We start from the raw sequence: 13,613 nt of genomic DNA, 5'->3' as shown, positions 1-13,613 counted from the left end.
CCTGCAGATCCTCCATGCACTGGTAGAGCTGTTGGTTGGCTTTGGTAAGTCTCCTCTGAATCTCATTGCTCTCCTCTTTGGTCTGAAGAGGCTCTCTCTGCTCTACTTCCTTTCTGTAGAATTCAACATCCTGTTGCAGCTGTTCGTTCTGCAATAATGAACAAATCCATCACTCATTCTGCTGTCAAACATGATTTACAACAAAATGAGTGGATATCAAACATAATTACAAGGTTGCATATTATAGCAGCACTCTATAATTATTATATTAAAACAATTACTCATTCCAATCATTTGACTTGCATTGATTCCTTTTCTTTAACTACACAGTGGTGGAACAGTCTCTAAGGGCTTAGGAATAAAAATGTCCCAATGGACCAAATTCAGGACAGTTATAGCTTGCTCTATCGAGAGAGTGTTATGTTGATCATGTTCATCTGATTTTAAGCTATGCTAGCTACATTGATTTAAATACAAGATAAAATTATCGAACCGGCTAATGCAGGGTAAGAATGAATGTATGATCAACAAATCTAATAATATGCTGCATTATATGCCATATACTGTTTTCTAGCAAAAGAATGTTAATGAAGTTATAGCTAATTTAAAAATAGTATTCCAAATGAATAACTTAATGGCAATAACAAGAAAAATGTATATACAGATACATCACTAAAATTAAACAAAGTTTTAGGCAGGGCAAGTAAAAATGACTCCATGGGAAAAATGTTAGTTTTAAATTAATGGAACTTAATGGAACAGTCTATCATATTCCAAACCAGATGGCGATTTTAATTTCTTCAAGGCCACCTTTTGGTTACCAGACCAGATCAGACTGGAGGGGCAGTTCCATTTGACATAAACATGTTTCTGATAAATAGATCGGCTACTCTAATTCTGCCTAATCTGGGGCCTTACCTTCTTTGTAAGCTGCTTTATCTTGAGGGGCAGTGACAAGAGATGACAGCAAGGAAAGAAAAGGATAATAAAAAAGAAAACAATAACAGGCATGCAAAACATTTTAAAAAAAATGAAATGGTCAGTCAGGGAAATAGCTGAGAAGAGAAGGTGATTTAAGAGATATAATGGAATGGATAATTGAAAGTAACAGAAAGAGGAAGATTTAAGATGTCCCCCAAAAAGCATTTGTGCAGGCCCAGAAAAGGATTGGACATACCTCTCTTTTTAATTTCCTGTTCTTCTCCTCTGCCTCTTCAGCCCGGACAGCCAGCTGTGTGAAAACATGCATCAGTCTGTTATCAATCCTACACCTGCAGCTACAGTATTGTTCTAATAAATATGACATCTTCGGTTGGATTAATAACCAATTCATTCAATTAATAATTTTATACTTTAATACCCAAAACATAATATTAAGCGGTGTCCCACGTTTTGAATGCACACATAATTGTCTTCTTTATTATGAAAAAAAAAGTATGATTCCTTAAAATCATCACATGAACCTTTTCTCCAGCATAGAAGGAAGACAATGAATAATCTCTCATACCATTTTCTAAATTCTTACACAAATTTTAGCGTTCATCAACTCAAGCATTCAACCTTGTTACCAAAGTTATTGTAAAAAAAAATTTTTTTCTTTAACTGATAGGAAATTGAATAGCTCTTGATGTTTGACGTCTTTTAGGGTACAGTGTAATTAAACAAATAAGTATATAAAATGAGTAATAATAATTAACAACATGTACTTCCTAGATAATTAGGGTTAGGGTTAGCTATTACTAAAGTAAATACATGTGACGTGTAACAGGGACACTGTAATAAAGTGTTACCGAAAAATAAGTGTTTCTGGCACTATTTAGTACCCTATTGGTGGAAAGCACTGCCTACCTCCTCATTGACTTTCCTTTCCTTGCCCATTTCTTTCTCCAGCTGGGTCACCTCTCTCTCCTTGCGCTCCAAGTGACTCTCCAGTTGGTGGATCTCATCCCGGAGGAAACGTGTGTCCCCCCCTCCCACCACGCGCTGGGCCATCTGGACAGGAAGTGAGACAGATCTGAATAAAGCTCAAGACCCAAACTCTCCATCTGTGACACTGGTGAGCTCAATGACATCTCTCTTCTTTTCACAACAATAAACATATTAAAGGAAATGTGATGTATGGAACAATTATAGTATATAACAGAAAGCAACACACAGAGAATTAAGCCAGTAATCCTCTTAAGTACTTGTACACAGACCGTTCACAAACCGCACATAATAAGCACACTTGTATGCAATTATTAGTGAAACTCCTCCCTTACCTCCAGCTCACCTTCCAGTTTTAGAACTTTAGCTTTCAGCTCATTTTCTGAAATCAGTCAATATGCAAGCATCAATATATTACTAAATAAATTGCACCAACATGCTATTACAATAAATCATAAAATACGATTATGTTGTTTGAAACAATTACAGTGCTTGCAAAGCTCTAGTGCGTAATACACATTCACATTCATTCACTCCATTCAAGATTTATTAAATAATTTCAGCCTTAGGTTTGAATTTCAAAAGCTAATTGCCACTGATTTCATGTTTGCATGAATAATTCTGATTGGTGTATCAAACCAGTGAATGATTTATGAATGAAAATGTAATTTTTATTTGTGTAAAGAGACCTTGCGTCAAAAAATGCATTCATTTAATATTTTTTATTTATTTATTAGATTAATTAAAACTGAACACTATTCTTTTGTTTCCCTGCCAGGAAACAAGGTTCTATTTTCAGTAGGAAATACAAATCTAATAATGACTGTACATACCAATTCTTGCTTGGTCCACACCTGCGCTGTCTACCACTTCATAGGCACATTTAATTTCATCAAGTTTCATCTGAGGGTAAGAAAGACATCTAATATAACATCAACTGCAGATGGCAAGACTTCAATGACCAGATAATTGAATTGAACGAAATTCAAAGGTTTCCAAATGTAAGAGCAGATGTGTGGTGACGGTGCTATGGGAGTAAAATAATGACATGTTTTTGAAACAAAAAAGCTTGTTGAATTACACTACTTGAAAAAATATGCATTGCATTGACCCTGCTTGCATTTTAATGCATTGTATTTTTAGGGCTTGCATTTTTATGGGCTGAAATTCAACATGGTTGCATATTTAAGCTGTGAACATTTCAATTCAAAACATTTCACACACGTTTTCATTAATTATTAATAATTTCAGGGTTAATACAATGCATATTTTTTCAAGTAGTGCAATTCAACAAGCTTTTTTGTTTCAAAAACATTTGTCATTATTTGACTTCCATACGGTGCATTAGTCTTACCCTCAGGAGTGTTCGTGAAATTCTAAAGAGCTGAATCATTTTCTCTGAATCATCTGCTTTCAGGTCCCGTGGTTTGACCTACATGGGAAGGAAAAGCATGATTGTCAGATGAATTTGCAGGAAGAATGTTTTTGTCCTTAGCACATTCCAATAAGCAGATGTTAGTCTGGAAGCAAAGCCCAGGATAGAGATGTTCAAAAAAAATGTCTAGTTTAGCTGGAAAGGTAGAATTTTTTTTTGAACATGCAACCTTACAATACCCAAGCATTGTAACTTTGCATTTGTACATAATAACACTGAAAATTGTTAAAATGAACGTAAAAAGTAAAATGAACGAATTTGACACAAATATACAGTATATATACACTGCCGTTCAAAAGTTTGGGATCTGTTTTTTTATGTTTTTAAAATAAGTATCTTTTGCTCACCAAGGCTGCATTTATTTAATTAAAAATACAACAACAAAAAAACCTGTAATTTATTCCTGTGATGCAAAGCTGAATTTTCAGCATCATTTCTCCAGTCTTCAGGGTCATGATCCTTCAGAAATCAATATAGGCCTACTGATTTGATGCTCAAGAAACATTTCTTATTATTATCAATGTTGAAAACAGTTGTGTACAATTTTCTTCAGGATTCTTTGATGAAAAGAAAGATCAAAAGAACAGCATTCATCTGAAATAGAAAGCTTTTGTAACATTATACACTACCGTTCAAAAGTTTGGGGTCAGTAAGAATTTTTATCATTAAAAATGTATACTTTTAGATAGCAAGGATGCATTTATAATGTTACAAGAGATTATATTTCAAATAAATGTTGTTCTTTTGAACTTTCTATTCATCAAAGAATCCTGAAAAAATAGAAAATTGTAAAAAAATTCAACATTGATTATAATAATAATAATAATACATGTTTCTTGAGCAGCAAATCAGCACATTAGAATGATTTCTGAAGGATCATGTGACACTGAAGACTGGAGTAATGATGCTGAAAATTCAGCTTTGCGTCACAGGAATAAATTACATTTGAAAATATATTCAAATAAAAAACTGTTTTTTTAATATTACTATAATATTTCAATATTACTGTTTGTTTTGTATTTTTAATCAAATAAATGCAGCCTTGGTAAGCATAAGAGTGTTTTTTGTTTGTTTGTTTTTTTACATTAAAAAAGTACTAATATTTATATATTAATATATACTGCCGTTCAAAAGTTTGTGAAAATATAAAAAAATATATAATATAATAATAATATAATGTGGATATATGATTTAGGACACATTAAAGGTTTGCTATAAAGTCCATATCCATTTTTTCCACATTATATATATATAAAAAAAAATATATATATACACACACACACACACACACATATATATATATATATATATAATGTACACATACCATTAAAATCAATTGACAGATTTTCTCATCATCATCTCCCAGATCCTCTGGGTCTACTCCCATGAGCAGCTTCCAGTCTGCGGCTGCAGGCATCTTTCAGCTTCTGTGCAAATGTCCTACAGTGCTGGACTCATCTTCTCACAAGACACAATGAATACACCCTCATATAAAGACGCAGAATAATAGTATAATACTAAATAAAGGGTCAAAAGACAAGCTAGCTATTAGCAAGAAATACAGACCTCAGAAAACACAAGATTAACACTGTGCAACTGGTCACATTTTGTTTTGTTTGTTAGCGATATTATAAAAATGCGTTTGTTAATGTCACACATGCATTTTTTTGTATATAAAGACACTGTAAATAACGCATTCAGACCTTATTGATAAAACATCCTAGCCATCTTGTGGTCCCCTTTCTCTACTGCTTCTAGGCAACCAAGAAAAACAGTCGTAAAGCGGAACGTCGTAAACTCTTCTCCGTGGGTTCTTAATTTTACGCCATACGATTTGTGACGCTCATAAAATAATCTATTATGCTGTACATTAATTTCTAGGGATATAATATGGAAAATGTTTATTAGTAGATATCTTTACATTGAGCTGATATTGCCTCAACCTAAAGTCCTATAACTAGCGCTTTGTAATTCATAACTTTTATTCTGCCAAGAATTTTGACCCGGAAGCGGTTCAGTCCCTGTTAATTCAATGCTTTAGATCGAACTTGCTGCTTCAGCCAAAATAAACACACACATTCTGTTTTCATTAAGTTTTTTACCAGACATGACAAGGTGAGTTGTCAATCTATTTAAATCCTGACGATCACTGGTGACAGATTGAGACTGATTGTTTAAATGATTGAAGTCATTGAATGCTAATGGGACAGCTTAAATCAGACATGATCTTTGATCAGACCAGTGTCTTGTAAATTGAAACCAATTCCTTTTAATCATCAGTACATTCATGTTATTTATTAGGGATGGATGTTGCTTTGATGTTTTCATAATGTAATGTATGCATTATCCGATTCATCTCAATGAAAACATGCTAACTGATAGCTAGATGGGCTGGTCATGATTTATGGGGGTGCGCCTTTCTCTGCTACGTTCAATCCGTACGAATTATTCTATTATTACGATCATTCTACTGATTTATTAGTGTATAATAAACATGTTTTTTTATGGTTGCAAAAAGTTCGAAACTCGCAATGCAGCAGTTTGATTTAAACAGGGATTTAAAGGTCATGGGGAATTTAAAGGGATTTTAAAATGGTTTTCCAGGCATGGAAAGGTCATCAAAATAAATACAAATGTAAACGGATTGTGAATTTTTGTAGTGATTGTATATTTGTCTATCTCTGCTCTGCTCTAAAATATTAGTCAAATTACTTTAAAATAAATGTAATATTAATTTTAGTTAAAGTTTTAGTATTTTTATTTATTTATTATATTCAGTTTTTTAAAAGGTTTTTATTTAGCTTTATTTTTATTTCATTTGTAGTAATTGTAATACTTCTTAAACTTATTTAATTGAGTTGCCGAGTTTGTTTGAATTAAGTTTGATCCAGTATTTATATTATATTTCAGATTTATTTGAATCAACAAAATCAATGTTAATAGTTGTAGTTAACAACAAATAACACTGTTCTGTAGAGCTTGTGAACACTGTTTGTCAAAATTATCATCATTATTATTATTATTATTATTATTAAATAAAATAATAAATAATAGATTAGTAACATAACCTTACAATACAAGATATCGACCAAACCATAAATGGCAGTGACAAAAAATCGGTCAAAATGTTGACACCTTCTTTGCGATTAAAAATAAATCAGACCATAAATGGCGCTCTAGAGCACAGAAAATAGAAATTGTCATTGTCAACTGTCATCAAAAAACATTTTTAACTTCAACATGGCTACCTGAAGCCAATGATGAATGTAGGGTGTGGCTTAGTTTACTAAAAAGGCTATAATTTCTAGATCAGATAAGTAAGTAATGAAATTTGGTAAATGTATGTAGTACGTTACTCTAGGGAGGCTACATATATCTGACGTCTCAGCCTATTGATGCCGCTATAAAATCATTAACATTAAAAATTGCTCTCATTATGAGATCCTTGGTGTGTTTGGCTTGACATATTGTATACCATATTTTTCACCAAGGTCCTATGTGAATATATGAAGCCAGTTTTAAAATCCCTGGCATCAGCCATCAGATCTTTGAAATGAATCAAACCAGTTCACACAAATGTCTGAATGATTTATTTGCAACATTGCCTGAATTCAAATGATTTTGTAATCATGTCAGGAGGCCAAGTTGTTACTTGTCTGCCTTTGCAGTGCTCAATGAGGTCTCACGTCAGCGATGGCTGTAGTGTCGTGGAAGGAGATCTGTCTTCTGACTGGACTGGTGGTGGGCTGCTACTGGAACAGCCTGTTCTGTGGTTTTGTGTTTGATGATGTCTCTGCTATCTTGGATAACAAAGACCTTCGTCCCACCACACCACTGAAGAACCTCTTCCTCAATGACTTCTGGGGCACACCTATGTCAGAGGTAGTACATCTTTCTTTTGCATAGTGAAGAATTTCAGCTTGCTTTCTCAAGGCGATATGTGTTTTGTTTTTGGAGGCTCGTCGTATCCAACCTTGTCTTTTTCTCCAGGAGAGGAGCCATAAGTCCTATCGGCCGCTTACTGTTCTCACCTTCCGCCTCAATTACCTGTTCAGCGAGTTGAGCTCCTCGTCATACCACCTCCTCAACGTGGTTCTTCACGCCGTGGTGTGTGTCCTCTTTCTCCACTTCTGCCGTCTGCTCCTGGACCGAAGCACCAGCCTCATAGCGGCCCTGCTGTTTGCCGTCCATCCCATTCACACAGAGGCTGTAAGTAACTGCTATTACGTCATTTTAAAGTACCGCTATTATGCTTTTTCAGATATTACCTTTCATTTAGTGTGTAATATAGCTGTTTGTGAATGTAAAAGGTCGGCAAAGTTTCAAAGATCAAAGTGCGTTATAGATGGAGTTATTGTCTCCCAAAAGAAAGAAGCATTTCTGAACTGGCTGAAACGAGTTGTCAGTAATTCCAATCTTACTTCCTGCTTAAATCTATGTAGGTTTGTAACAAATGTGCAAATGCCAGTCTATGGTCTTCATTGGCTGCCCACGAATGACAGCATTTGACTCGCTCTCAAATTCTGTAGCTGAGGCCTGGAAAAGTCTGGTTTGTGTTGTTGGTATGTCGAGAAGATGCTGTTTTATGCGCTTTGCATGCACTTCCAAAGGATGAGGACTCCGGTACGAATTGATATGGTAAAGCCGACGCCATCATCACTGTTCGTACCACTGTGTATCAAGTGCTGAAGAAGATCTGGAGCTGAAATTCAGATATAGTAATAGCCATTTCCGACATGCGCTGTAAGTGGTGGATCAATCACAACAGACTGGGCCATCTGACCAAGCAGAGCAGAGCAGAGCAGAGTAGACCAATCACAACAGACTTGGCCATTTGACCAATTAGAACAGAGCAGAGTAGACCAATCACAACATACTGGGCCTTTTGACCAATCAGAGCAGAGTAGGCTCTCAGAAAGGAGTTGAGAAAGACTAGATCCTTGATCGAGCTAAATTCCAGACACTGTGAGAAAAGAGGTGATGCTGCTATTTTATGAGAGAATTTATATGTTTTTTGACCTTGGATGCATTTAAACCTATTGTAGGAGACCTTCAAAGCAAAATTAGAAACCATTCAAATAAAAGAATAGGGTCACTTAACAGATTTATCAACACGTTTTATGCATCTGTCATGTGAATGAACTCCAGTTAGTTTTTGCTACTTTCATGTAAAGTTGCTTTATTGATCCTGATGCTTCTGGTTGAACTTGTTATAATGTTGAAGTTTCCTCCTTGGTCATTTTGCCTTTGTTGCATGGCACAAAGTTGAAGAACAAACACTTCAACATGAATGAAGCGACTTTGCAGATGCCGCCTCATGATGGCAGTAATAGATAGAGCTTCATGTCCCAGTGTGCATTGCATGTAAACAGTTTTACATTCACATGGTAACACTGTTTGAAATTGAGCTGGTTGGGGGATCAGTCCCCATGCGGGTGACATAAGAACTGAAGTGTTAATCTGATCTTAGTCTTTCTCTAAAACTGTTATACCATCTACCATTGTGCTTATCTTTAGACTGTCTATAGAAATAATATATAGTACATTGCTTTGTATAAAAAGTTGAAAAATACCACAAGGGGTCTTTCATGAACATTTCTGAGTGATGATTTGAGCGAACAAATCTTTTGTTTCAAAGTTCTGAGTCGATTTATTTTGATTAGCTATTCACAGAAATGCACAAACCCCAATGCCGTTTTTGTTACTGAGGTATAAATAAGACACTATAAAATGGCTTATCATAATCTAATCTAAATGTAAAAATAAAGTTTAGGAGGAAAATTTGATAACGCTTTGACGTTCAAGGTCACTAATTAAATAAGAAAATTTGTGGCATTGAGCATGCTGTGAACTCGTCCCAAGTTCAGATTTTGATTCCACTGAAGCAGCAGCCTGATGTAAACGCTTCGTACGCACAAAAATTGCTTTGAAATGTGTCTCCACAATTTTTCCATGCACGTATTGGGATTTATAAACATAAACTTGCCTTAAATATGTGTGCACCATCCACACACTCTAGATCGTGCTTACACACTCTTTTACTGGAGTGAGCGAAGTAATTAAGTTAACAGAATGATTTTAAACATTCATCATTTTGATATACACATTTAGATGAAATATTCCACTCTCATTAATGGAGTTATGCATTCAAATTACATAAAGCCATTATCCAGAAGTTAAATACAAATTGTATGAATTTAGATAGTTAATGTGCTGCTTTTGAACACTTTTCCTTTGGCATGTTATGTTTTAATGTCAGCGAGGAGTGCTAGGCACATGACAATTCTTCTTTAAACTAAAGCACAGAACTCATCTTCTGAGAAAATATTTCTTACGAGAACAGTGATCAATGATGTGCACTTGACTCTGATATAATGGCAGACTGCTGTATTAGTTCAGTGGTAGAACGGTCCATTGGTCGGTTTGAATAGGTCTGATGACAATGCTGTTCAACCACTGCTGTACGGAGGTGTGCTGTTGATGTCATGTGCTGGCAGACAGTAGCCTAAAGAATGAGAAAAACTCTTCTCTGAAAACTTTCTCTGAAAAGTATTTTATATGGCTTTTACGGATATTTTGATAGAGTATTTATTCTTAAACAAGACAAGGACAATTAATGATTTCGAATCTGATGGCACAAATGGCATTTATAGTCCATATGTTATATTTTCCTAATGTTTTGTAGCCTACCGTTAAACGTGGTATCATGAAAATGGGAATTTGCATATGGAAATTATTCTGTCGTGCTGCTGTACATATGGTTTTATAAATCTGAAAACGTTTGTGCGTACAAAAAAATCTAGCTTTTGTGTGTGTACTCAAACTTTTAGGATGAAATCTACGGGAAGTTTTACACATGAGGTCTCGGACGCTATTTTAATAGAAGTAGTAGACATCAGGTTTTACACAAACTTGTGGAGGTCATGGAGTTCGAGTACTGCTGTCATTAAAACAAAAGGGGAACAAACTAAACACTAAGACAATCTGAAATTCAGGTTATTTTTTCATTCAAATTATGCGTACACTGGAGCTGCACGAACAGAGATCACGATTCTGAACAAACAACTAAACAAAACAACTTAATCTATTCGAGATTCTGACAAAATGTTAATTGCTGCAGTCTTTTTAAAACGGGACCCTAAAAACTTGGGTCCCATTGAGTCAGTTGGTACAACAGATGACTATGGGATATCTCGCTCTTGTGCCATTTGTTGAAGACACCTTTATTCATCCCTGAAAGGCCAATGACGCATGACGATGTGGGCTGTGTTACCTACCTGCCCACATCATATATATGCAGTCGCTTGTGTCATTCCCTTTGTTCTACAGCTCTTCACTGTGCTGCTAGAACACCATCACGTCACATTCACAAGAAAACCCACGGTTGTGACTCTTGTTGAAGAAAAAAGCATAAAAGATAAGTTTTTAGCTCGAGTTTAGCACAGCTAACAAATGGCTAATAAACTTTTTCATGTGAAATATCTGAACATAAGTTCTCGCCCCTGTCCTATGGCATGTGGGTGTTTATGGTATACTCACGAGCACTGTCCAGTGTGTTTGGAATTGTCCACGCTTGGCTGGATTTCTCCAACACGGTTGCATGTTTGTGCTGCCGGCAGCTTTATCATTTCACACTTGTAACGCATCCTCAGTGGGTCAGTGGCCAGACACGGTACGCACTTGTCTTCGGGTACTGATCCAGATGCGGTGATCGTAATTTTTTGGAGGTCGTTCCTTCATGTGGAGACCAAGGAGTATCATGTAGTGTTCACAGCAAGGTTCTCCTAGCTGCCCCTGAGTCATTTATCTGTATCGAAGAGTGGCAACAAAGTTTGTTGGTAGAGTGGCCTTATCCTCCTACGATACAAAGACGGATATCAGATACAGATTTGACTCCTGTAGAAACAGTGGTGAGAACTCGCCTGTCGATCTACCCAGATTGAGTAGAAATGACTCTGCAAGTCAATAAAAGAAAATGTGTGATCTGCAAGATCTGCAGGATTATGGACAGGAGTGCTCCGCTGGGGTTGAATGCCCTGTCACATGTATAGCTCTGGACTCCTCTGTATGCATTCCTGGGTCTGTCACTGATTTGGTGGCTTCTTGCTGGCCAGCGAAGTCCTGGTAAGCAAGCATCATGACGTTGCTGTAAAGGACACCGTGGTGTCTTTCTCTATGGAGGGACCTGCTGTCCCAGGCAGGAGGCAGATTCTGCACCCTCGGCAGGAACTGTGGTCTTTAGGGGCCTACCTGTTGAGAGAGCGAGAATCTGATTGTAGCTACAATACAGAGTGCTTGGATTCTGAAGTGCGTTGCGCATATTTGAAGCTTGGTGCGAGGGAAGATCTTTATCGCTGTATCAGTGCCTGATTGAGGGTATACTCATTTTTTATCCTAAGGAAGGTCACTCCTGTTCCACGCTGGAAGTTTTGGATGGCCAATTCGACTTGTCATGAGGGGATTAAGGGTGCTGTGGTAAAGTGTACACCTGCTTGCCTTTCGGTTCCTTAAAGGTCCGGAAGACCGAAGTCTTGTACTTTTTACAAAAATAAATGGTGCCTTCATGGTAAGTCTAATGTGTGAACCTCCGTTTGAGCCTTTAGAATCCTTGAGTCTAAGGATGCTACCCTGTCGTTGGTACTGGCATCAGTGAAGCGTGTTGGTATTTTCATGCCCTGTCCATTTTGCATCCAATTTGCATTTGGTGGTGTTGAGTCTGGATGAGGCGGGTACTCCTAAAGTCATGTCGGGAGTGTGCTCCCATTCGAGCTGCCTGCCCTGTAAAATCTCTGACTCAGAGGAAGACAGGAGACTTGCTCTGTGCCCTGTGCGAGTTTAACGCAGGTGGGCAATTCCACGCAAAACTGTCACATCCATAACGCCAACACAATGCCATGGTATTTAGTTGGCGTTATGGATGTGACAGTGTTGCGTGGAATTGCCCAGGTACATTGCGCAGATGCTAGCTGTGCGCTCATCTGACCAGCTTTTTGTCATCTTTTCCAACTCGGCCAGTGGGAACTCGCTATCTAAGCGACGTCTTTCGCATTGGATTGTAGAAAGCATGGATATGTCTATAGCATATAAGGAGTTGGTTTTGCCTGCAGGGGTGCGTGCACACTCTAGGAGGGGCAGGGAAACGTCATGGGCATGGTTTAAGACTTTTGTGCGGCTACCAGTTGGGCATTACTGCACATGTTTGTCCAGTTTACCGTGGCCGTCGCTCCCTTGAAAAAGGAAAAGGGGTATGTGGTGATGCTGGTCCCTTACATTTAGTTCAGCGACTTTGCGGGGTGTGAATATATGTCCCATAGTCATGTGCTGTACCGAGTGAACCGACTGAATGGGAACAATGAGTTAAGTTTAATAACTACTGTTCCCAGAAGGAGGGAAACGGGGTACAACTCCTCTGAGCCCCGCGCAGTCAGAGGCTCGGTGAAGAGCTGGACTGAACAAAGGCAATGACGCATGAGACTGCATTTATATGCTGAGGGCAGGTAACCCCGCCCACGTCGCCATGCGTCATTGGCCTTTCAGGTGTGAATAAGGGTGTCTTCAGCAAATGGCTCAAGAGCATGATATCCCATAGTTGTTGTATGTGTTGTACCTCGTTTCACTCCTTCTGGAAACAGTAGTTATATGCGGAACTCATCGTTTGAATCAATGATTCAATGAATACTTTCATTACTCAGTTAATTCATTTTTCAGAATTCATAGTTCATTTAGGAATGAGATTACGTGGGTGTTTAAATCAAGATCGCGATCTTTTAACGATTAATCGTGCAGCTCTAGTGTACACTATTTTTTGTAATAAAAAATTGCAGTTAAGTTAAGAGCTTTTGCACTGTTGGTCTCAGTTTTTTTTTTAACCCCACTGATTGTATATAACATTATATAACAATAAATTTTAACATGATTATCTTATATAACTGCTTGCATTATTTTTAGCAAAGGTTCTCACAGGATGAATGAAAGGGAAAAATTATTACTGCTTTACAGCTATGATTGATTGCTTAAAACTGGTTCCTCTTGCACCTGTCACATGACTCTTCATGGCATTAACATCCAGTCCAATCTCATACTTTGCTTTATAAGAAGCACTACTGTAAAAACATGCTTAAGTCATAAGACATTTCATTTTTAAGTCTTGAGTTTGGCACATTTTGATCGAATGAAACTCCCTGTGATGAGTGTTGAGAGATGTGCACATGGAGCTGTTGAAATGTTTAATCGCGTTCCTTCGGTATGTGCA

The 13,613-nt window shown here is 37.1% G+C and overlaps 2 protein-coding genes and 1 long non-coding RNA gene across 3 annotated transcripts in view; 2 read left to right on the top strand and 1 right to left on the bottom strand.

Annotated features, from left to right (window-relative positions):
* cep290 (centrosomal protein 290) overlaps positions 1-5,083 on the bottom strand; it is a 30,498-nt gene extending 25,415 nt beyond the window's left edge. Inside the window, exons 1-9 of the mRNA XM_082158934.1 lie at positions 5,065-5,083; positions 4,686-4,814; positions 3,281-3,358; positions 2,760-2,829; positions 2,262-2,308; positions 1,849-1,992; positions 1,178-1,231; positions 919-939; positions 1-148 (exon numbers count right to left, since the gene is read on the bottom strand). Of these exons, the coding sequence (XP_082015060.1) occupies positions 1-148; positions 919-939; positions 1,178-1,231; positions 1,849-1,992; positions 2,262-2,308; positions 2,760-2,829; positions 3,281-3,358; positions 4,686-4,778 (655 nt within the window). The 5' untranslated portion in view covers positions 4,779-4,814; positions 5,065-5,083. The remainder of the gene's footprint in view (positions 149-918; positions 940-1,177; positions 1,232-1,848; positions 1,993-2,261; positions 2,309-2,759; positions 2,830-3,280; positions 3,359-4,685; positions 4,815-5,064) is intronic.
* A 237-nt stretch (positions 5,084-5,320) lies between these two features.
* The window catches only part of tmtc3 (transmembrane O-mannosyltransferase targeting cadherins 3), a 34,272-nt gene continuing 25,979 nt past the window's right edge, over positions 5,321-13,613 (top strand). Inside the window, exons 1-3 of the mRNA XM_082159423.1 lie at positions 5,321-5,476; positions 7,030-7,243; positions 7,352-7,570. Coding sequence (XP_082015549.1) covers positions 7,055-7,243; positions 7,352-7,570 — 408 coding nt within the window. The 5' untranslated portion in view covers positions 5,321-5,476; positions 7,030-7,054. The remainder of the gene's footprint in view (positions 5,477-7,029; positions 7,244-7,351; positions 7,571-13,613) is intronic.
* Positions 10,747-13,607, top strand: LOC309490332. The gene is made up of 3 exons (XR_014202667.1): positions 10,747-12,023; positions 12,160-12,205; positions 12,308-13,607. It is a non-coding gene; the product is annotated as an uncharacterized lncRNA (long non-coding RNA).

Source organism: Leuciscus leuciscus (genome assembly GCF_965113295.1).
Source record: "Leuciscus leuciscus genome assembly, chromosome: 25".
Taxonomy (NCBI): Eukaryota; Metazoa; Chordata; class Actinopteri; order Cypriniformes; family Leuciscidae; genus Leuciscus; species Leuciscus leuciscus.
Note: the sequence above shows the minus strand (reverse complement) of the source record. Positions and strands in the feature narration are given on the sequence as shown.